Here is an 18,583-nt window from a genome sequence, read left to right on the forward strand (position 1 = left end):
TTTGCTGGAAATCATTACTATTGTTTTTCTTTAATCTTGCAAACAAACCAACAAACAGGTGAAAACATCTCCTCCTTGGTGAAGGTAAATTAACAACTAACACTATTTGACACAGTGGAAACAACCAGAAGAAACTGATCTGTCACATTTACAGTATGAAGAAGAGTCGATAAAGATCAGAGCATTTTCAAGTCTCAGAGGAAACTGTTTACCGGGTTGTAAATTATTGCTAAAATATTTTCTAAAACAATGACAAAAATCTGTGTTTGTATGTTCTCGTCCACCAACAGAGAAACCACAAGGGGGGGACTGTAGCAGGCCTCTATGAACAGAAGCATGCTGGGAAATAACTGATGAAGGGAGGTTCAATGCAGAGAAAAGTAGCAGCATTGAGTGATTTCATAATAAGTTTGATATTTGAGTTTGGTGAGGGAACAGGGAACAATAGAAGATACGGTGGCCGAGAGACACAAACACACTGCAAATGGAGAAAACAGATGCAACATCTTGATCAATATTACGACACACGCGCTGCAAAAAGTATGGCCACGGTCTACGTGCGTTACAAACAGGTGGAGGCTCTGACGGGTGGAGACAAGCTCACGCTCCACAGACTGAACCGCCTCCCTCGGGATGTGCGTGGTCGCCAACTTCTAGGAGGATGCCGCTGATCCTGGATCAGTTCACAGCTGTGCAGGTCCGGCAGTGTGTGTGTGTGTTTGTGTCGGAGCAGAAGACCACGCTGTTCTCCAAGCACCTGTTGGGTGCGTTGCTCACCTTCGGGGTCGGGGCTCTCTACATCCTGGTTCAGACGCTGCTGTCGCTCAAGATGCAACCTCACGTCCACAGCAGGAGCATCTACCCGATCCGCCTCAGCATCGGACCCTGGACCCTGAGCAGCATCATCTCCAGTATCCAGGACGACCGGATCTTGAATGAGCGTCTGTTCTGATCCCGGAGCAGCGCTGGTTATAATTATGCAGCGGCAGCACATCGCTAAGACAATGATAGTAACACAAAACATGAACCAGTTATTTTATTCTGTGCATCCCACCCACAGTCAGTTTTTCATAATTATGAGATACTAATTCATAACAATGAGATACGAAATTATAATAATTAGACAGTAAGTCATAATTATGAGATACAAGGTTTTTATTTTCTTCCTGAGAGTGGCAAAAATGGGATTCCAGGAATCAGTTTACAAATTAAATGATGATCGTTTTCTCCGTCGTATGGGCCAAGAAAAAGAAAAAGTCTCTCTGAGTCGGTGCATGCGTCATGATCAGAAAAGAAACAGCTGGAGTTTCATTTTTCCTCCACCACTCTGCTCTCACAAAACTTTAAAACACTTTCCGTCGAGCCTTCACCCAAAATGTGCTCTTCAGAAAGAACCACATTGTGGGTTGCGATATGCACCACACACCTCTGCGAGTCTGTTCTACATTGACGGTATTGAAAACAAAGCACAGAGTATGTATGCAAGTGGAGAATGACCTTCGTCTGGCACTGAGAGCCATACATCCTAGAATAGATAAGCCACCAGCCCGCCCCTCCCACTAGTGAGGGACCAGGTACACACACAGACAAACATACTTGAATGACAAGCACTGTTTATAACGGAGCAGAGACACTGAATGTCATGAATAAATAACAAAATAGAAAAACTAGAATATATATATATATGTATGTACGGTTAATTTTACAGTACAAAAAATGGGGTCACTTCTTAATAAAGTTTTATACTTTTAGCAGTGTCATTTTCTCCATTCTGGATGGGTTAATTGGCCTGACAGGACGGCAACTCCTATAGGCTGCGGAGGAGTTTATTTAGGGACACCTTAGCTCTCCTCTCTCTCTCTCTCTCTCTCTCTCTCGGAGTGCATGTTGGAGGAGGTCGGTCTGGCTGTGGGTGAGGTTGTGGGGTATGACAGTGTGAAGTCGGCCTCACATATGAACAGTGCTGTGGTTGTGTTTGTGGATAGCATTGAAAAAGCTAACCAGCTACTTGAGAGGGGAGTGGTGATTCAGGGCTCCTTCACACCTGTGTTGTCCCTGGCTAATCCGGTCAAGAAGGTCCTCATTTCTAATGTCCCCCCATTCCTGAAGAATGAGCTAATAGAGAAAGAACTGGCCAGACATGGACAATTAATGTCCCCCATAAAAATGATCCCCATTTACAGTAGATCTCCACACCTCAAACATGTCGTGTCTTTTAGGAGACACGTGTTTATGGTGCTCAAGAAAAGTGAGGAAGAGTTGAACCTGGTTTTTAGTTTTAAAGTTGAGGATTTCAACTACACGGTGCATGTAACATCAGGGAACATGAAATGTTTTGGCTGTGGGAAGGAGGGACACCTGATCCGCTTGTGCCCGGACAGAGCCGGTGGTGGCCAGTCGGCTGCCTCTGCATCGGGCCCCCCGCCTGCCATGGCGGGTGGTGACTCGGCTGCTCCTGCACCGGGGCCACCTCCTGCCTTGGCCGTTGATGGTTCCGCTGCTCCTGCACCGGGGCCCCCGCCTGCCCTTGCTGGTGGTGTTTCCGGTGCTCCTGCACCGGGGCCCCCTCCTGATTTGGCGGATGGTGGTTCGTCTGCTCCTGCATCGGGGCCCCCGCCGGCCTTGGGGGGTGCTGGGGCCTCTGTCCTGATGGAGCCGCGGGGCGACACACCAGGTTCACGGGGGGAGGACATTGAGGACGTCCATCAGGAGAACGAGGTCAGAAACACTCAAACAGACACTAGAGGAGCAGAGGCAGAGCTCTCTGATGAGGAGGATTTTTTGATGGAGGAAGAGTTTAAAAAACTGTCAGCCAAAAGAAAAAACCCAGAAAACAAGACAAATAGTGACCAAGCTACAAAAGTTTCAAAGAAAAACCCACCGTGTTCTTCCTCTCAGTCAGAGGAACGTTTAACAGAAACACAGGAGAACAAGCAGGTGGATGAAGAAGGTTTTCACCTTCACCAGCATCCGGACCTTTTTACAACAGACTAAGGGCTCAAGACTGGTTAACGTAGAGGACTACTTCCCTGATTTGAAACTTTTCCTCCACTCAGTGAGACACTCCGTGTTGAAGGATGAGGATGACCCGTGGTTCACAAAACAGGAGTTTTACCGCCTGAAAAAAATAATGGCAAAAATCCGAGCCCAATTGGCCACTTGATGTTTAAACCATGTCTGTTTTTCCTCGGTCTGTTTTGACCCTTTATGTTTTGGTCTAAAGACACTCTCATCCAACCTGGTCTGGAGACCAGTAGCCTGTGCCATACTAGAGCGTATGAAGTTTGTCCTTAGAGCCCAGCGTGAAGCTGTGTCTGTGTGTGTGCAACAGTGTCGGCGTCGCCGTGGATGCACGCTGTCCCTGCCTTATTTTAATGAATTAAACGTACGAGATAAGGAGGTGTTTTATGTTTGTAAGTGTTTTTAAATATTATAAATGTGTTTAAAATTGTGTGACCTAACTATAACATGGTTGTTTTATAGGGCTGCCTCCAGCAAAATAGTTACGGTCACTGTTTTTTCCCACTTTAAATTTCATTTAGATTATTTGGTTTGATTATTTGTTTCTTTGTTTTATTTTATTTTTGTTTTGTTTTATGGCAAGGTGCAATATATATGGTTGACTGGGACCGTGCAATTCAGTGGTAGTGACTTGAATGGTGGCGAATTATTGGCTCCATAAAGTAGAGGCCCTCTTTTGTCATTTTGTTGTTGTATATCGTTTGCAGTGATTTTCTATATGTGGTGTTTGGTTTTTAATGCAGGATATTTTAGCATTGTACAATTGGTCTGGAGCCTCTAATTTCTCTCTGTTTTAAGCTGTCATTTATATCAAGGCCAGGACAGCCTTTCCAACCTTTGCACGTGTCGCTTTGCTGTTTGAGCAGTCTGTTTTAAATTATTTGCATCTATTAAATAAATTGTATTTTACGTGTTGAACTAAATTGACATTAACTGTCATCTCTGAACCATTTTAAATCACTACATTAATAAAAATAAAGGACATATATTACAGTTTTTCTCAGTTGTTAACACACAAAAAGCGAAAATTCGGCACAATTTGCACAACCTTCACTTCATGTACCAATCGCTCGACCCAATTTGGCACTACTTCACACTCCCTTATCTGCATTAGACTCTGACTTTCCTTGTTTACACTCTGATGTCAATTACACATCACCTTGTTGTCAAAACACTACACACAATGTTCAGTTGTTGCACACACTTCTCAAGTAAAATCTCAAAGCATCAACCTACAACACACAAATACTCAAATCTCTAAACATTCAGGTCTGTTGAGCAATTTCACAGGAGACTGAAACTGTAGATATGGTTCGTGAGAACAACTCTATCACACTCAAACAAATAAAAACTAGGATCCTGGCTGACCATGCTACATTTAGAAACGTCCAGACCGTCATTGGACTGTATTCTTCATAGGACTGCCATGCTGATGAAACAAGTGTTCAGGGTCCCATTTGAACGGAACACAGCCATCAAGGAGTTATGGTGAGAGTTTGTGCTTGTAAGTACCAACATTCAGCACTGACACATGCATGTATTGTACCTGTAATCCAATATTGTTCCTTTTCTACAGTGTCTCACTGTAGCCCACTGTGTTGACCTCTCTGTGTCCATACTGTAACTTGCATTCTCATGCTGATCCAGGAGCATGACACAGCTCATGTGTTGTACCAGTACATCTTTATTGATGAGGTGGGATTCAACCTGGTGAAGAGGAGGTGACGGGGCAGAAACGTCATTGGCCAGCGGGCCATTGTTGAGGTCCCCGGCCAGCGTGGTGGGAACATCACAATGTGTGCTGCAATGAATCACCATGGGGTCTTGCACCGTCATGCCCACCTAGGGGCCTATAACGCTGCCCGTCTCCTCGTCTTCCTGGATGGCCTGCATGACCTGCTGGTACCACCTGACCAGACAGATTCATATACATTCCACCTTATTCTCCTTTCCTGAATCCCATTGAGGAATTATTTTCAGCTGGGCGGTGGAAGGTATATGAACGGAACCCACAGGACCGGGTCCCACTGCTCCAGGCCATGGAGGAGGCCTGTGGCGACGTGAGTGTCGAGGCCTGTCAGCATTGTGTGTGTGTGAGGTTTTGAGAAAGCCGTTATTGTTTTGAAAAACGTGTGTTAACGATTGTGAAAAACTGTAATTTTTGTGAAGGGGGGGTTGAGTAGGTCGGTGTACAGTACTGTACTGTTCTCTGTGTGTACCGAAATAAACCTTTTTATGCTGCATATCTGTGTGCTGTTTTATGTTTGACTATGAAAAAAGTAGGCCTAAACTGAGACATGTTACAAAAGGAGAAATGGCTCCTTCATTCATATGGTGTGTTCCATTTTGATGATTGTGTTTTCAATTTTTCACTTCAGTGCGCTGTAAATGCTTGGTAGTGTGCAAGCAAATGCTTAGTTGTGTGTTACCAATGAATGGTATGTGTGTCATTTGAAAATATGGCTGTGTGTACCAAATGAAAACATGAGTTCCATTTTGTGAACAGGTAAGAGATTTGATGGCCAAGAGTCATCTTGCAAAGGGAGTGTCAGGTTTAGCATTTTGTTGGCCAAGAGTCATCTTGCAAAGGGAGTGTCAGGTTTAGCATTTTGTGTGTGAGGTTTTCAGTTGTCTGTGTGCGAGAGAGAGAGAGAGAGAGAGAGAGAGAGAGAGAGAGAGAGAGAGAGAGAGAGAGAGAGAGAGAGAGAGAGAGAGAGAGAGAGAGAGAGAGAGAGAGAGAGAGAGATCCTTTAAATACAAACACTCATAAATCTCAGTCCTTTAAATACAAATACTCACAGATCTCAGTCCTTTAAATACAAATACTCACAGATCTCAGTCCTTTAAATACAAACACTCATAAATCTCAGTCCTTTAAATACAAACACTCATAAATCTCAGTCCTTTAAATACAAATACTCACAGATCTCAGTCCTTTAAATACAAATACTCACAGATCTCAGTCCTTTAAATACAAATACTCACAGATCTGATTCCTTCAACACAAACGCTTCATCACGTGTGTGAATCGACCTCAACACAAAAAGAATCCGAGCGTCCCTCACGAGGTTGTTCCTGTTAAACGTAGAGAAGAGACTGAACCTGGTTGGTTTCTATCTTTCTTTCCTTCCCTCTTTCTTTGGTTCTTCTTTGTAACTATATCTCTGTGTTCCCGTGTGGACCAATCTCATGAGTCAGAACATGGTACATGAGTTCCATTTTGTGAACAGGTAAGAGATTTGATGGCCAAGAGTCATCTTGCAAAGGGAGTGTCAGGTTTAGCATTTTGTGTGTGAGGTTTTCAGTTGTCTGTGTGAGAGAGAGAGAGAGAGAGAGAGAGAGAGAGAGAGAGAGAGAGAGAGAGAGAGAGAGAGAGAGAGAGAGAGAGAGAGAGAGAGAGAGAGAGAGAGAGAGAGAGAGAGTGCGTGCTTGAGTGCGATGGGTGTGCTTGAGTGAGGGGTAGGGGTGTGCAGCGTATAAATAGAGATATCGCAGCCGTCACTCCCGGCAATGTTCAGAGCAGAGGGAGAATACAAGGCTGTCAGAGTTTGGTGAGTGTTTGAACAACATTAATATTATTTTACTGTGATCAGCTGAGTCTCAGGTGACCGAGACGAAAGGAAAACAATGTTGTTATATTTGAAGAAACACTGAATTTAATCGCAGGCTTCATTTAGCCGCCGCTGCTTCAGGACAGACGAACCTGAACTGTCCGCTCGTCCTCCTCACTCCTCCTCTGACCTGCGCTCACTTTACACTTCAACAGTAAACACTGATTACAAGTTATTAGGACACGTACAGGACTGACGTTTACTTTGTATTTGTTTGATTCGCTTTAGAGAGAGAGGCGGAGAACGGGAGAAGCGAGCAGAGCAGAGAGAGATATGAGACACAGGTATAAAAGGGCGACAGAACGTTCGTTTGGGATCTAACTTTCTCTGCCGGCAGTGTTCAGAGCAGAGGGAGCGAACGTGAAGTCAGAGGCTGGTGAGTGTTTCAACAACATTAATATTATTTTACTGTGATCGGCTGAGTCTCAGGTTACTGTGACGTGCCGAAAGGGAATCAATGTTGTTATATTTGAAGAAACACTGAATTTACGTATAGCTGCCTTCATTGGTAAATAACTCAATCTATGTTATTGTTAATATTGTTGAAGTGTGTTTCTGTTATTTTTTCTGTGAAATATTTGTTCGTTTTAAGGTCAGACAATCTCATTTTAATCTCAGGGAAATTTCACATAAACTTTAGTTTGAGCGCACATAGTCATGAGATGTCCAGAGGATCCGCGTCCCAAAATTTGAAACACACATGCGCATGTCCTCCCTCTGTGATTGGCATACTGCCGCGCTTCTATTTCTCCATATCATGACATCTGTTTGTGGAGTAGAGAGCTGAGCAGCTGAGGTGATGTGAAACGAACCCAAACCTGAAAAACAAAAGACTCTCACAACAGCAGAAATTGAAGTCGTCGGAGGTGGAAGACACAAAATAAACTCGTTTCTGTAGCGTGTCCTCCGGAGTGACGATGTTTAAATCCGGCGTCTTTCCAAATCCACTTGGCGACTTTTTTTGTCAGAAGTCTGGTGTTAATGGAGACTTTTATGGTGTTTTGGAGACTCACACGTGAAAGCAAGTATCGTTCTGCAGTTACTGTCATCAGCGAGAAGCGGGTTCGGTCCAGAAGTGGACGCACAGGCGGTCCGTCTGACAGCGGCGTACTCACAGTTAATAAATGAGGTTGTGTATGTGTGTGTTTCACCTCACGCTCAGTGAGCTAAACATGAGTTCAGTCCAGGTTCAGTCCTCCCCCACCTTCACCACTAGCCCCACATTTACATTATATAAGTTACACACATCACACATCTCTTATTAAAAACAGACTGTCCAGCATAGATCTGTCTGTCACACAGTAACATTGATCTGGGTTGATCAGCTGTTCAATGTAGGTCTTCAGGCTGTTTGATAAAACTTTAGAGATTATCTTGTAGTCTGTGCATTAAAGGGCCACTGGTCTAAAGTTCTTTAAAATTACAAGTTCTCCCTTCTTAGGCAGCAGAGAGACAGATTACTGCGCGCCCACAGAAAGTAGGAAGTGCCTAAGTGAGATTCTGGTTCTGTGGTTGTTTCTCCGTCCGGGAGCCGCAAAGACAACTCAGATTTGTGAGCTGTTTTGCATCCTGCCTGTTTTGTGTGACTGTGCGACACAGCCGTGGTCAGTTCCTCTAAGTCAGTTCCTGACCACAGCCACGGCTGTCATAAGTCAAAGTTGTCTCTGCGGCTCCCGGACGGAGTCTACGGCTTAAGTAGTGATGGCGAGATGAAGCTTCATGAAGCATTGAAGCTTTCCATCCAATTGGTTCGCTCAAGGGCCGAAGCTTCATGATGCTTAATTTGGTCTACTGCGCCATCAAGTGGACATTAAATGTAAATGTAATTATAATGAAACCATGGCTTTGTTGTGTGAAGCTTTGACTTTAATACATGAATGAATGATGTTTGTGATGCCAATGAATGAATTATGAAGTTATTAATATGGTGTCTGTCTTTATGATACAATGGCGGGGTCAAAAGGGAAATTGGAAATAAATTGGTGACAGGGTTGTGATGTGAATGTGCTTGTGTTACTTGGTTTGTGACTGTGCTTATGTGTGTGGGGACAAAATGTAACACGCACAATAGTTAGTAGATTTTATTTGGACATGGACATGACAATGTCATTGGACGAACCAGATGCATTGTTTACAGTGTATTAGCATAAATGCTAGTTTACAACACCTGTCCACAGGAGGCTTTTTGAAAACAACAAAAGAAACTGAACAAGACAGAAACAAGATCAAATACTGATAAAAAACTGATAGTGATAATTAAAAAGAGTAAAAATGCAGTATACAGTAGAGTACAGAGCAGCAATATAATGAGTTGAATATATATATATAGGCTACGTAGAGAACAAAGGCAGCATGATCAAACAATAACCAGTTGTAAATTATTTGTGTGAGCACTGTTGATTTGATTTGAGCCGTTGTTTTAGTTCTCTGTTAAAAGTGTTGCTGTTAGTCTCTAGTTTTAGACTAGTGGGCAAGAGGTTCCATAGTTTTGCCCCCTTTGCAGAGAAGACAGACTGACCGAAAGATGTCCTGTGCATGGGAACAAGACAATCACCATTGATGGAGGCTCGTGTATTTGCCCGACGAGAGCTCTGACATCTGATGGCCAATTCAGAAAACAGTGGTGACACATGGTTATTTACACACTTGAAAAACAATTGAAGATGACTAAAATTAATAAAGTTATCAAAGGTGAAAAGGTTGAATAGGGGAAACAGTTTAGTTATTTTTACAGCTTTTCAACAGTGCTGTGTTTTTTAAATAATTTCGCCTGCTTTAGAAAAGATCGTTTCTCAGGACACAGATGAAGCTGGGGTACAAAGAAAAGATACCGCAAGTTTGTACAAGTTAGCTTCTCTTTTAATAAAAAAAATCCTGCTTTGGAGCATTTCTCAAACTTGCTCTCATGTATATGATTTTAAATCAACTTCATCTCCTGCACATCACAGGAAGCATCACAACTGTTTCACACCAGCACAACCTGGTTTTTGGAGGAAACTTCGTTTGTATTTTTCTTTAACATATCAGAGCTTAACACGTTGGATTTAACTCTCACCAGGGAGGGATTTTGTGTTTATTTATTTATTATAGGTCATATATTCTGAAATTCTTACTTTTGAAGTGACTCATTTGTTTTAAGTCTTCCTCTCTGTTACTCGTGTTGTTGTAAATATTTGAAGATTCACTGTGCACACATGTAAGAATGTCTTTAGTTGCCCACATTGAGTTAAATGTAAGTGAACCACTGAGGTCACCAGTTAACGATTATGTTCAGATTTTCTCACCTTTTTCAGTCATGAGATCAATACATGTTAAAGTTGTTGCTTTGAATCAGTGTTTCCTTCACTTTAGTTTCCGGCTCAACCCCAGCAAATAGCTGACATGCGTAGGTGTTTAGGCTTTTCGTAAAATGAGATCCACCTGCGGTGAAGACCTCAGTTTCAGTTCTTTGAGGACCAAAAACATAATTTTTGCGTGACATAGTGCAGAAAGTTGTTAAATGGAGACAGAACGCTCGTTTGGGACCTCACTTTCTCCGCCGGCAGTGTTCAGAGCAGAGGGAGCAAACGTGAATTCAGAGACTGGTGAGTGTTTCAACAACATTCATATTATTTTACTGTGATCGGCTGAGTCTCAGGTTACCGTGAGAAACCTGCGACACAACACGAGACGTGACGTGACACGCACGGTCAGGACATCAGGGTCAAAGTGACCGGAAAGATCCAGAGTCATGATCCGACATCATCGATTAATACCTGAATACATGAGCTCATCTGTATCTACCCTGGTTAAAAACGCTATACGCCTCGTACTGATGTCCACAATCACTTTATTCTTTGAAGATATGGAACACCGTGAAAACTGCAACAACATAAAACACATTTCACATACATTATTTTCACGGACATTTCTAATTCAATACACAATACATACATACAATATTATGAATAAGTACCGTTTCGCCTGCTTAGCCAGTAGTAGATAGTCCTATCTCAACTCTTTCTGTCTCTTTCTCTCTCGACGTACTTGGGTAAACAAAGTGCGTCACTTCCAGCCTCAGACTTCACTGACTATTTCCGGTGGCGTTTGACTTTGACCATTAATCATTTAGATTGACAGCAGAACCATGAACTAGACTCAATTTACTTTCCATCATTAACTTATTTAACGTAATAAAATAAACATAATAAATAACAAATCAAATGACAATTGTACTTGTACTTCCGGTGTTGTCACAATAACACATTGCCGTAGCCATAGCGACAGCTACATCATCCGTTCGTGTGAAGAGGGACAGAGACGAACAGGCGCTCAGGCTCCTGCAGAGACAGAAGAGTTCCTCCCGCAGATTACGACTTAACGCGCTGTTTTAACTTCATTGTTGCAGAAGAAGCGACGCCCCGTTAATTGAAATAAATAGTTTTAATATACTATGCATTTAGTCAAAAGAGTATGTTAACATTTTCTAGGGCATCCGGGACTTCATCATTTGTGCGAACGCATGGTCTGAGGAAGTTCTAATTTGTTCTCAGAGTACGAACAAATTTAGGAACATATTGAGGAATCCTATATTTGTGCGTCACTGTAAGTAAATGCGGCCCATTGTGTGTGTGTGTGTGTGTGTGTGTGTGTGTGTGTGTGTGTGTGTGTGTGTGTGTGTGTGTGTGTGTGTGTGTGTGTGTGTGTGTGTGTGTGTGTGTGTGTGTGTGTGTGTGTGTGTGTGTGTGTGTGTGTGTGTGTGTGTTTCTGTTTCAGATCCCAGTCTCTGTCAGTGTTTTTCCTCTCAGACTGAAGATGAGTAGTTATAAGGAGGAAGAGGAGGACAGAGCAGAGTCTCCAGTGTTCAGCTGTGAGTCTCTGAAGAGTGACTGGTCCATGGAACCTCCTCTACTCTTCAGTAATGAACCTGGACCCTCACACACAAAGTAAGAGACCTGCTACAAACATGTGAACCTCCAAACTGAATCCTCAGAGAATGAATCAGTGAATGATGTTTACTGAATAAAAACATGTTTGTGTTTGCAGAGGTCAGGACCACAGACTGAGAGCAGGGTCTCCAGTGTTCAGCTGTGTGTCTCTGAAGAGTGACTGGTCCAGAAGAGAGAATCCAAACTTCAGTAATGAACCTGGACCCTCACACACAGAGTAAGATACTGATTCTACTTTGACCTGCTCTGAAGAGGATTTAGTTTCATCTGTGGCCCCTGCATTAGGACACAGCTTCATTGAAGTTGGTGACTGATCTCTCAGAATCACTCAAAGAGCTCAGACCTCCACCAAATACCAACATGCTCCTTATGAAACCACTTTGAAATTTACTAGATACTTGTATTTACTGAAACATCAGTCCTCTGAACATGTCTTTGGAAGTAGATACAAACCCTCCCCTCTAGGGGTGTGCGATAAGTAATTGATATCTTAATTGGGGTTTTAATGATGTGTGAGCTCACATAATGATCCATGCTCCACACATTCATACTCTGCATGTCAAAATATTTAGCCACTTTAGTTGATAAATGAAAGACAATAAGATCATTGATGAGTTTTTCCTCATACTGTCATTGCCGGGTCGTTTATCCTAAATATGAGAAGATGAGCCGAACCCGGTTTGTTCAATCAAGTATTTATTTAGAAAGCAATGAAAGGTATCGATCAGCAAAGCAATGGGCATTCAACACACTGTCCGACACTCTAGCAGTCCCGGACAGTCTCGAGTCGCATCAGAACACATCAAACAGCCGGCGCCTGTCTATTTTATAACAGTAGGTCCCTCCTCGAAGTGCACAGGCATAATCCTCTCCCTGATCTGGTTCACAGACCACATCCTTCCATCAAATTGACTGGTTATCTGTAGTTTTCTATCATCACTAACGAACAAACCAATCAACACACAAACATACAGGGTGAAAACAAAACCTCCTTGACAGAAGTAATGACAACCTGTGACTGTGACATTTGAGTGACCAGAAAATGTCTTCACAGAGCGAGGAAGAGGAGTCAAGTTTCTGAGGAGGAGCAGTCGTTCTGCTGTGCTTCGTGTCAAGACGTCCTGAAGGATCCAGTCTCCACCAGCTGTGGACACTGGTTCTGCAGACAGTGCATCACCCCATACTGGGACCAGTCTGGTTCTTCAGGAGATTCCTCCTGTCCCCAGTGTGGACAAAGATCAATAACAGGTGCTAGAACTCAGACAGCCGGTCAGAGCAGCACTGTACATGTGTCTGCTGATGTCTTCACTTCTGACATCAGCATATGTTTTACTTTGTTCCTTCATACAGCATCAACATTTTTCTGTATCTGATGAAAACAATCAGCAGATTCTCAGATTCTCTGTCTCTGACATTGTTTCTTGTCTTTCAGCAGATCGTGGTCTACAGGAGGTTTCAGATGAACATAAGCTCAGTGTGAGGAGGACATGTGAACATGTGACTGAAGGAGCTGATGAAACAGGAAGTAGAACCCTCCTCAACAGGATCTACACTGAGCTCTACATCACAGTGGGACAGAGTGAAGAGGTTAATACTCAACATGAGGTGAGGCAGCTTGAGACGGCTTCCAAGAGGAAGATCCTCCACGACACTCCCATCAATGTCCACGACATCTTTAAAGCCTCCACTGACCAGCAGAGCAGCATCAGAGTCGTCCTGACCAACGGAGTCGCTGGCGTTGGAAAAACCTTCTCGGTGCAGAAGTTCACTCTGGACTGGGCAGAGGGTTTAGAAAACCAGGATGTGGGTCTGCTGGCTGTGCTTTCGTTCAGGGAGCTGAACCTGGTGAAGGACCAGCAGCACAGTCTTCTCACGCTGCTCCATGTTTTCCATCCAACGTTACAGAAGCTCACAGCAGAGACGCTCGCTGTCTGTAAACCTTTGTTCATCTTTGACGGCCTGGATGAAAGCAGACTTTCTCTGGACTTCAACCACAGGGAGCTTGTGTCTGATGTCACACAGAGGTCATCAGTCAACGTGCTGCTGACAAACCTCATCCAGGGGAATCTGCTTCCCTCGGCTCTCGTCTGGATAACCTCCAGACCTGCGGCAGCCAATCAGATCCCTCCTTCATGTGTTGACAGGGTCACAGAAGTACGAGGCTTCACTGAGGCCCAGAAGGAGGAGTACTTCAGGAGGAGATTCAGTGATGAAGAGCTGTGCAGCAGAATCATCTCACACATCAAGATGTCAAGGAGCCTCCACATCATGTGTCAAATCCCAGTCTTCTGCTGGATCAGTGCAACAGTTCTGGAGCACATGTTGACCACAGACCAGAGAGGAGAGCTGCCCAAGACCCTGACTGACCTGTACTCACACTTCCTGCTGGTTCAGACAAAGAGGAAGAACAAGAAGTACGGTGAGGGACATGAGACGACTCCACAGCAGCTGACTGAGGCTGACAGGGACGTTCTTCTGAAGCTGGGGAGGCTGGCGTTTAAACATCTGAGGAAAGGAAACATCATGTTCTACCAAGAAGACCTGGAGCAGTGTGGTCTTAATGTCACAGAGGCCTCGGTGTACTCAGGAGTTTGTACTGAGATCTTCAGAAGAGAGTGTGTGATCTTCCAGAAATCAGTCTACTGCTTTGTTCATCTGAGCGTTCAGGAGTTTCTGGCTGCAGTCTACATGTTCCACTGTAACACACACACAGAAGAAGTCAACAACTTCATGGGAACAAATGGGAACACAGACAGTACCTCCTCCTTGGATGACCTCCTGAAGAGAACCATGGAGAAATCCCTCACCTGTACAAATGGTCATCTGGACCTGTTTGTTCGCTTCCTTCACGGCCTCAGTCTGGAGTCCAACCAGAGAGTCTTAGGAGGCCTGCTGGGTCAGACAGAGAACAATCCAAAGATCATCCAGAGAGTCATCAACAACCTGAAGGAGATGGAGAGTGATGACATTTCTCCTGACAGAAGCATCAACATCTTCCACTGTCTGACTGAGATGAACGACCACTCAGTTCATCAGCAGATGCAACAGTTCCTGACGTCAGAGAACAAATCAATGAAGAAACTCTCTGAGATCCACTGCTCAGCTCTGGCCTACATGCTGCAGATGTCAGAGGAGGTTCTGGATGAGTTGGACCTGAAGAAGTTCAACACATCAGAACAAGGTCGACTGAGACTGATCCCAGCTGTGAGGAACTGCAGGAAGGCTCTGTGAGTCCAGACATGATCAATAACATCATCAACAATCAGTGTAGATGAGTCGTTCTTCAAAGACATTGTGTTAAATGATTCTCATTGTTTTGGGCAGCATGGTGTTGCAGTGGTCAACACTGTTAGTGCAGCCTTAGTTAGGGTGATAAGTGGCTGGCTTCTGTGTGTGCGTGTGTGCGTGCGGGCCTGTGCACGTGTTTGTGCATGTCTGTGCGTGCTCGTGTTCGCGTGTGTGTGTGTCCGTCCTTGACCACCCAGATCTAATGAGTTCATCTGTAAGTCTACATTTTTCTCTAATTACAGACTCATTGGTTGTGGACTCTCAGAGACTCACTGTGAAGTCGTGGCCTCAGCTCTGAAGTCAGACCCCTCTCATCTGAGAGAACTGGATCTGAGAGGAAACAAGCTGCAGGATTCAGGAGTGAAGCTGCTGTGTTCTGGACTGGAGAGTCCAAACTGTCGACTGGAGACTCTGAGGTTCTTAAATCCTTGAATGGTCACTTTTCCAATATGGTATATTCTATTCAGCCGAGATGTGTTGTTGTTGTTGAAGTTGATTAAGGAATCTCAGCGGACTTCGTTCTTGTTGGTATAATATGTTTATTACACAGAAGTTCACAGGTCAGGACGGGCACCATGGTATACCCGAGAAATCACACGCCAATAGTGAAAGTCTTACTTGCAAGGGTCGATCACACAATATTATTTAGAAAGATTGGTTCTGCCCATAACTTCCGTTAAAATTACGTCAAACATAGGGCGTTCTGCCTAAATAAGGGTATGTTTCGTACCCATCCATTAACAGGTCAGAGATTATTCCAAATAGGGAGAGAACAGATAAGAAACGTCCGGGATACTATTTTAAAAGTCTGAGAATTTAAGAATCAGGATGCCTAAGATGTTAACATATCATTCTGGTTTATAACCATGTTAAAAAGATCTATTAGCTAAATATTCGACATCAACCTTTTTCTTATTAATTCATTATTTATTTTAATTGATCTAAATTTCACAGTTCTGCTCTACTCTGCTCACTGTCCCTCAGTCTTCTGTCACTCACCCAGCCTGTCAGTCACATCCACCTCATAAACTCCATTCACCTGCACTCACCTGCTCCTGATCACAAACAAAGTGTCAGTAAATAACATGTGGACTGAAGCCGAGCACTCGTCCCCTTTTCAAAATAAGACACATTCTTATTGAAACACGTTGGACAGTTGATAAGTATAGAAACAAACAGGAAGTGACTGTCAAGAGCCATCTCTACTTTCAACAGTGTTTAATTACACAAACCTGCTCAGTGACCAAACACAGAGAAGAAGGTGATAAATTAAACAATGGTCCAACATGTCTGATCTGATATTTATCTTCAGGTCACAGACTGAACTGAGGTCAGCAGCATGTTGAGAGTCTGTGTTGACATGATGACGATCCACAAGAACAGGAGGACATATTCAAATATTCATGTTTCTTTCTTCAGGTTGTGGGACTGCAGTCTGTCAGAGATCAGCTGTTCTTCTCTGGCTTCAGCTCTGATGTCAAACCCCTCTCATCTGAGAGAACTGGTTCTGAGTGACAACGACCTGCTGGACTCAGGAGTGAAGGTGCTTCTTGATCTAAAGCAGAGTCCAACCTGTCGACTGGAGACTCTGAGGTCAGTAGATGGTTGGAGTCAGTCCACGCTGCTTCCATCAGTATTTTACCATACACAGTCAGTATCACAGATCCAGGGTCTGTGCTACCAAGCAGGATTTGTAGTTATCAGGTTAACTTCAGGTTTAGTTTTTCAGTCCTACGAAGCTCATCCACTTCTTATCAGGGTGAATCACCATGGTAACTGGTAATGATGAATGGCTAACTAGCGCCAGAGCAGCATAAATTGGAGATCAACCCGTATAAAAGCTCCGCCCACTGACCACAGTTACTCTACACTGTTGTGTGGTGCACACTCTCCTTAAAGGGAAGGATAAGGGAAGTTTATATCAACGTCTGGTTGGTTCAGTTGATCTCTAACTCAACCGGTACATCTCAATCTCTCCAGACTCATCCTGTCACCAAAACACCAGATGCACTCAGTCAGCTTCCTGAAAATAGGTCCATGTGTTTTTATTGAGTAGTGATGTCAGAGGTTTCCACCACAGTGTGTGTCCTCAGAGACAGTGGGACAGTGTGTGTCCTCAGAGACATTGAGACAAGGTGTGTGTCCTCAGTCAGTGTGTGTCCTCAGAGTCAGTTTGTTCTCCTCTGATTTTTATTATAGAACAGTTTGATCCTCGTGGTGAAATATTAGGCTCTGCTGTCAGTCAAACCATCCATGTCTGTGATTGGTCATCCGCAGTAAACCCCGCCCCTTCTTCTCTGAACATGCTCAGATCTTGATGAGGAAAACCTGAGTTAACTTAACCAGTTGATAACCAGCGTCATGTGACCACTTAGCCTGACTGTGTTTGTCAGGTTCAGTTGAGTTGATCTCACAAAGATCTCCTGGACATGTTGAAGTGGCTTCGTAGTTCAGTCCTCAGTGTTTCCTCAGTGAAGCTGTGAGAGGAGAATGATGACAGACATCAGGATTGGACAGAAACACATAGAGACAACAGTCGACCAATCATACGAGCCAGAAGCTGCTCGTGATCATTTGATTGAGTTGATGTGAAGACGACAGTTGTTGTTGTTTTCATGTGAACAGGAAATGAAGCTGGACCACAGCTGACAGCCTCACACGAGGAACAGAGATGGTGTCGTCTTAATCTGATCTGAGACAGTTTGTTCTCTCTCTTCATCAGTGAAGAACTGATCATTTGTATCTTTGTCACTGCTCTGAGATCAGTGTGACTGAAGCCTGCACATCATCCGCTCTTATTCCAGATCATCAGCATCATCACCCTGGTAACCTTGAGATCTTTATACAGACCAGACCCTCTGCTGAGGTCCATCTGTCTCATCTGTTTTTTGACATTCAATCCACCTCTCAGGTGTCCACTCTGCACTTTGACATGCAGAGGACACACACTGAGCTCTTAGCGTGTTCTTTCCAACACGTGAACATGAAGCAGAGAGGAAGCTGCTCCACCTCTGATCAGGACTGAAGTCCCTGCTGCTCTTTCTACTGGATTTGCTGAATCACTGACTCACAGCTGATGGAGTAAGTCTCTGTAAACACTGATGTCTTCTTCTCTCAACAGATGGAGGGAGTGGTCTTTGTCCAGAGACTGAAGCAGCAGCAGCTTGTGTGTAGAGCGGCTCTGACTGGGCCTTGTTGCTGGGAGGCAGAGTGGAGACAGAGCTCCAGAGGAATCAGAGGATGTGCACTGCTCTGAGATCAGCTCCACCGTCACACTGTGTCCAGTCCACCATCCTATAACCACATTCTGTGTATCTGATTGTTTATGAGTTTAAAGTTCCTGGATTCACATCACAAATTGATTTTAGTTCTACACATTTAAATCCCTTTGAGTGTAGGAGCCGTTAATGAGTAACATTAATAAGTTAAAGAAAGATATTATTATTATTTGTTTGTTATGATTTAAGATGTAATGGGTTTGTATTTTGGGGATATTATTTGGTTAATTTGTTGTTTAATGTTTACTTCCTATCCTATTAATTTGGAAATTGGTCATAAGGATAGGGGCGGGAGTAATACTTGACTTAAGCACCATTTCACCTGTTCAGGAAGAAAACAGTGTGAGCGGGGACGCTGTATTATTTGTTGATGTGCTATTTTCCATTTGATCGATTTAATCCTTGAGTTTGAAAATCAAGTGGATCTTCTTTTTTCTTCAATAAAAGTTTAAACACA

At 43.7% G+C, this 18,583-nt stretch overlaps 1 protein-coding gene and 1 long non-coding RNA gene across 6 annotated transcripts; one reads left to right on the forward strand and one right to left on the reverse strand.

The window, feature by feature from the left end:
* Nucleotides 1–6,442: 6,442 nt before the first annotated feature.
* Nucleotides 6,443–18,583, forward strand: LOC128447976 (NLR family CARD domain-containing protein 3). 5 transcript variants are annotated; one of them, XM_053430453.1, is made up of 9 exons: nucleotides 6,443–6,572; nucleotides 6,861–7,008; nucleotides 11,388–11,557; nucleotides 11,658–11,777; nucleotides 12,615–12,829; nucleotides 12,996–14,787; nucleotides 15,091–15,264; nucleotides 16,268–16,441; nucleotides 17,970–18,583. In XM_053430453.1, the coding sequence occupies exons 3-9, from the start codon at nucleotides 11,427–11,429 to the stop codon at nucleotides 17,998–18,000; spliced, it is 2,637 nt and encodes an 878-aa protein (XP_053286428.1). In that variant the 5' UTR covers nucleotides 6,443–6,572; nucleotides 6,861–7,008; nucleotides 11,388–11,426; the 3' UTR covers nucleotides 18,001–18,583. The 5 variants fall into 5 exon arrangements, with proteins under 5 accessions (XP_053286428.1, XP_053286453.1, XP_053286461.1 ...); XM_053430478.1 differs by having other exon boundaries at nucleotides 12,615–12,808; nucleotides 12,993–14,787; XM_053430486.1 differs by having other exon boundaries at nucleotides 12,615–12,808.
* Nucleotides 8,699–10,968, reverse strand: LOC128448032 (uncharacterized). Its single transcript, XR_008339696.1, has 2 exons — nucleotides 10,588–10,968; nucleotides 8,699–10,493 (listed from the first exon to the last, which is right to left on the reverse strand). It is a non-coding gene; the product is annotated as an uncharacterized LOC128448032 (long non-coding RNA).

Source organism: Pleuronectes platessa, chromosome 2 (genome assembly GCF_947347685.1).
Source record: "Pleuronectes platessa chromosome 2, fPlePla1.1, whole genome shotgun sequence".
Taxonomy (NCBI): Eukaryota; Metazoa; Chordata; class Actinopteri; order Pleuronectiformes; family Pleuronectidae; genus Pleuronectes; species Pleuronectes platessa.

What these genes read in the sequence shown, in the direction of transcription:
- LOC128447976 (XM_053430453.1), top strand. Translation starts at nt 11,427, where the DNA reads ATGAGTAGTTATAAGGAGGAAGAGGAGGACAGAGCAGAGTCTCCAGTG. An exon ending in TGCTAGAACTCAGACAGCCG is followed by an intron (nt 12,830 to 12,995) that starts GTCAGAGCAGCA and finishes GTCTTTCAGCAG; the next exon opens with ATCGTGGTCTACAGGAGGTT. An exon ending in AGGAACTGCAGGAAGGCTCT is followed by an intron (nt 14,788 to 15,090) that starts GTGAGTCCAGAC and finishes CTCTAATTACAG; the next exon opens with ACTCATTGGTTGTGGACTCT.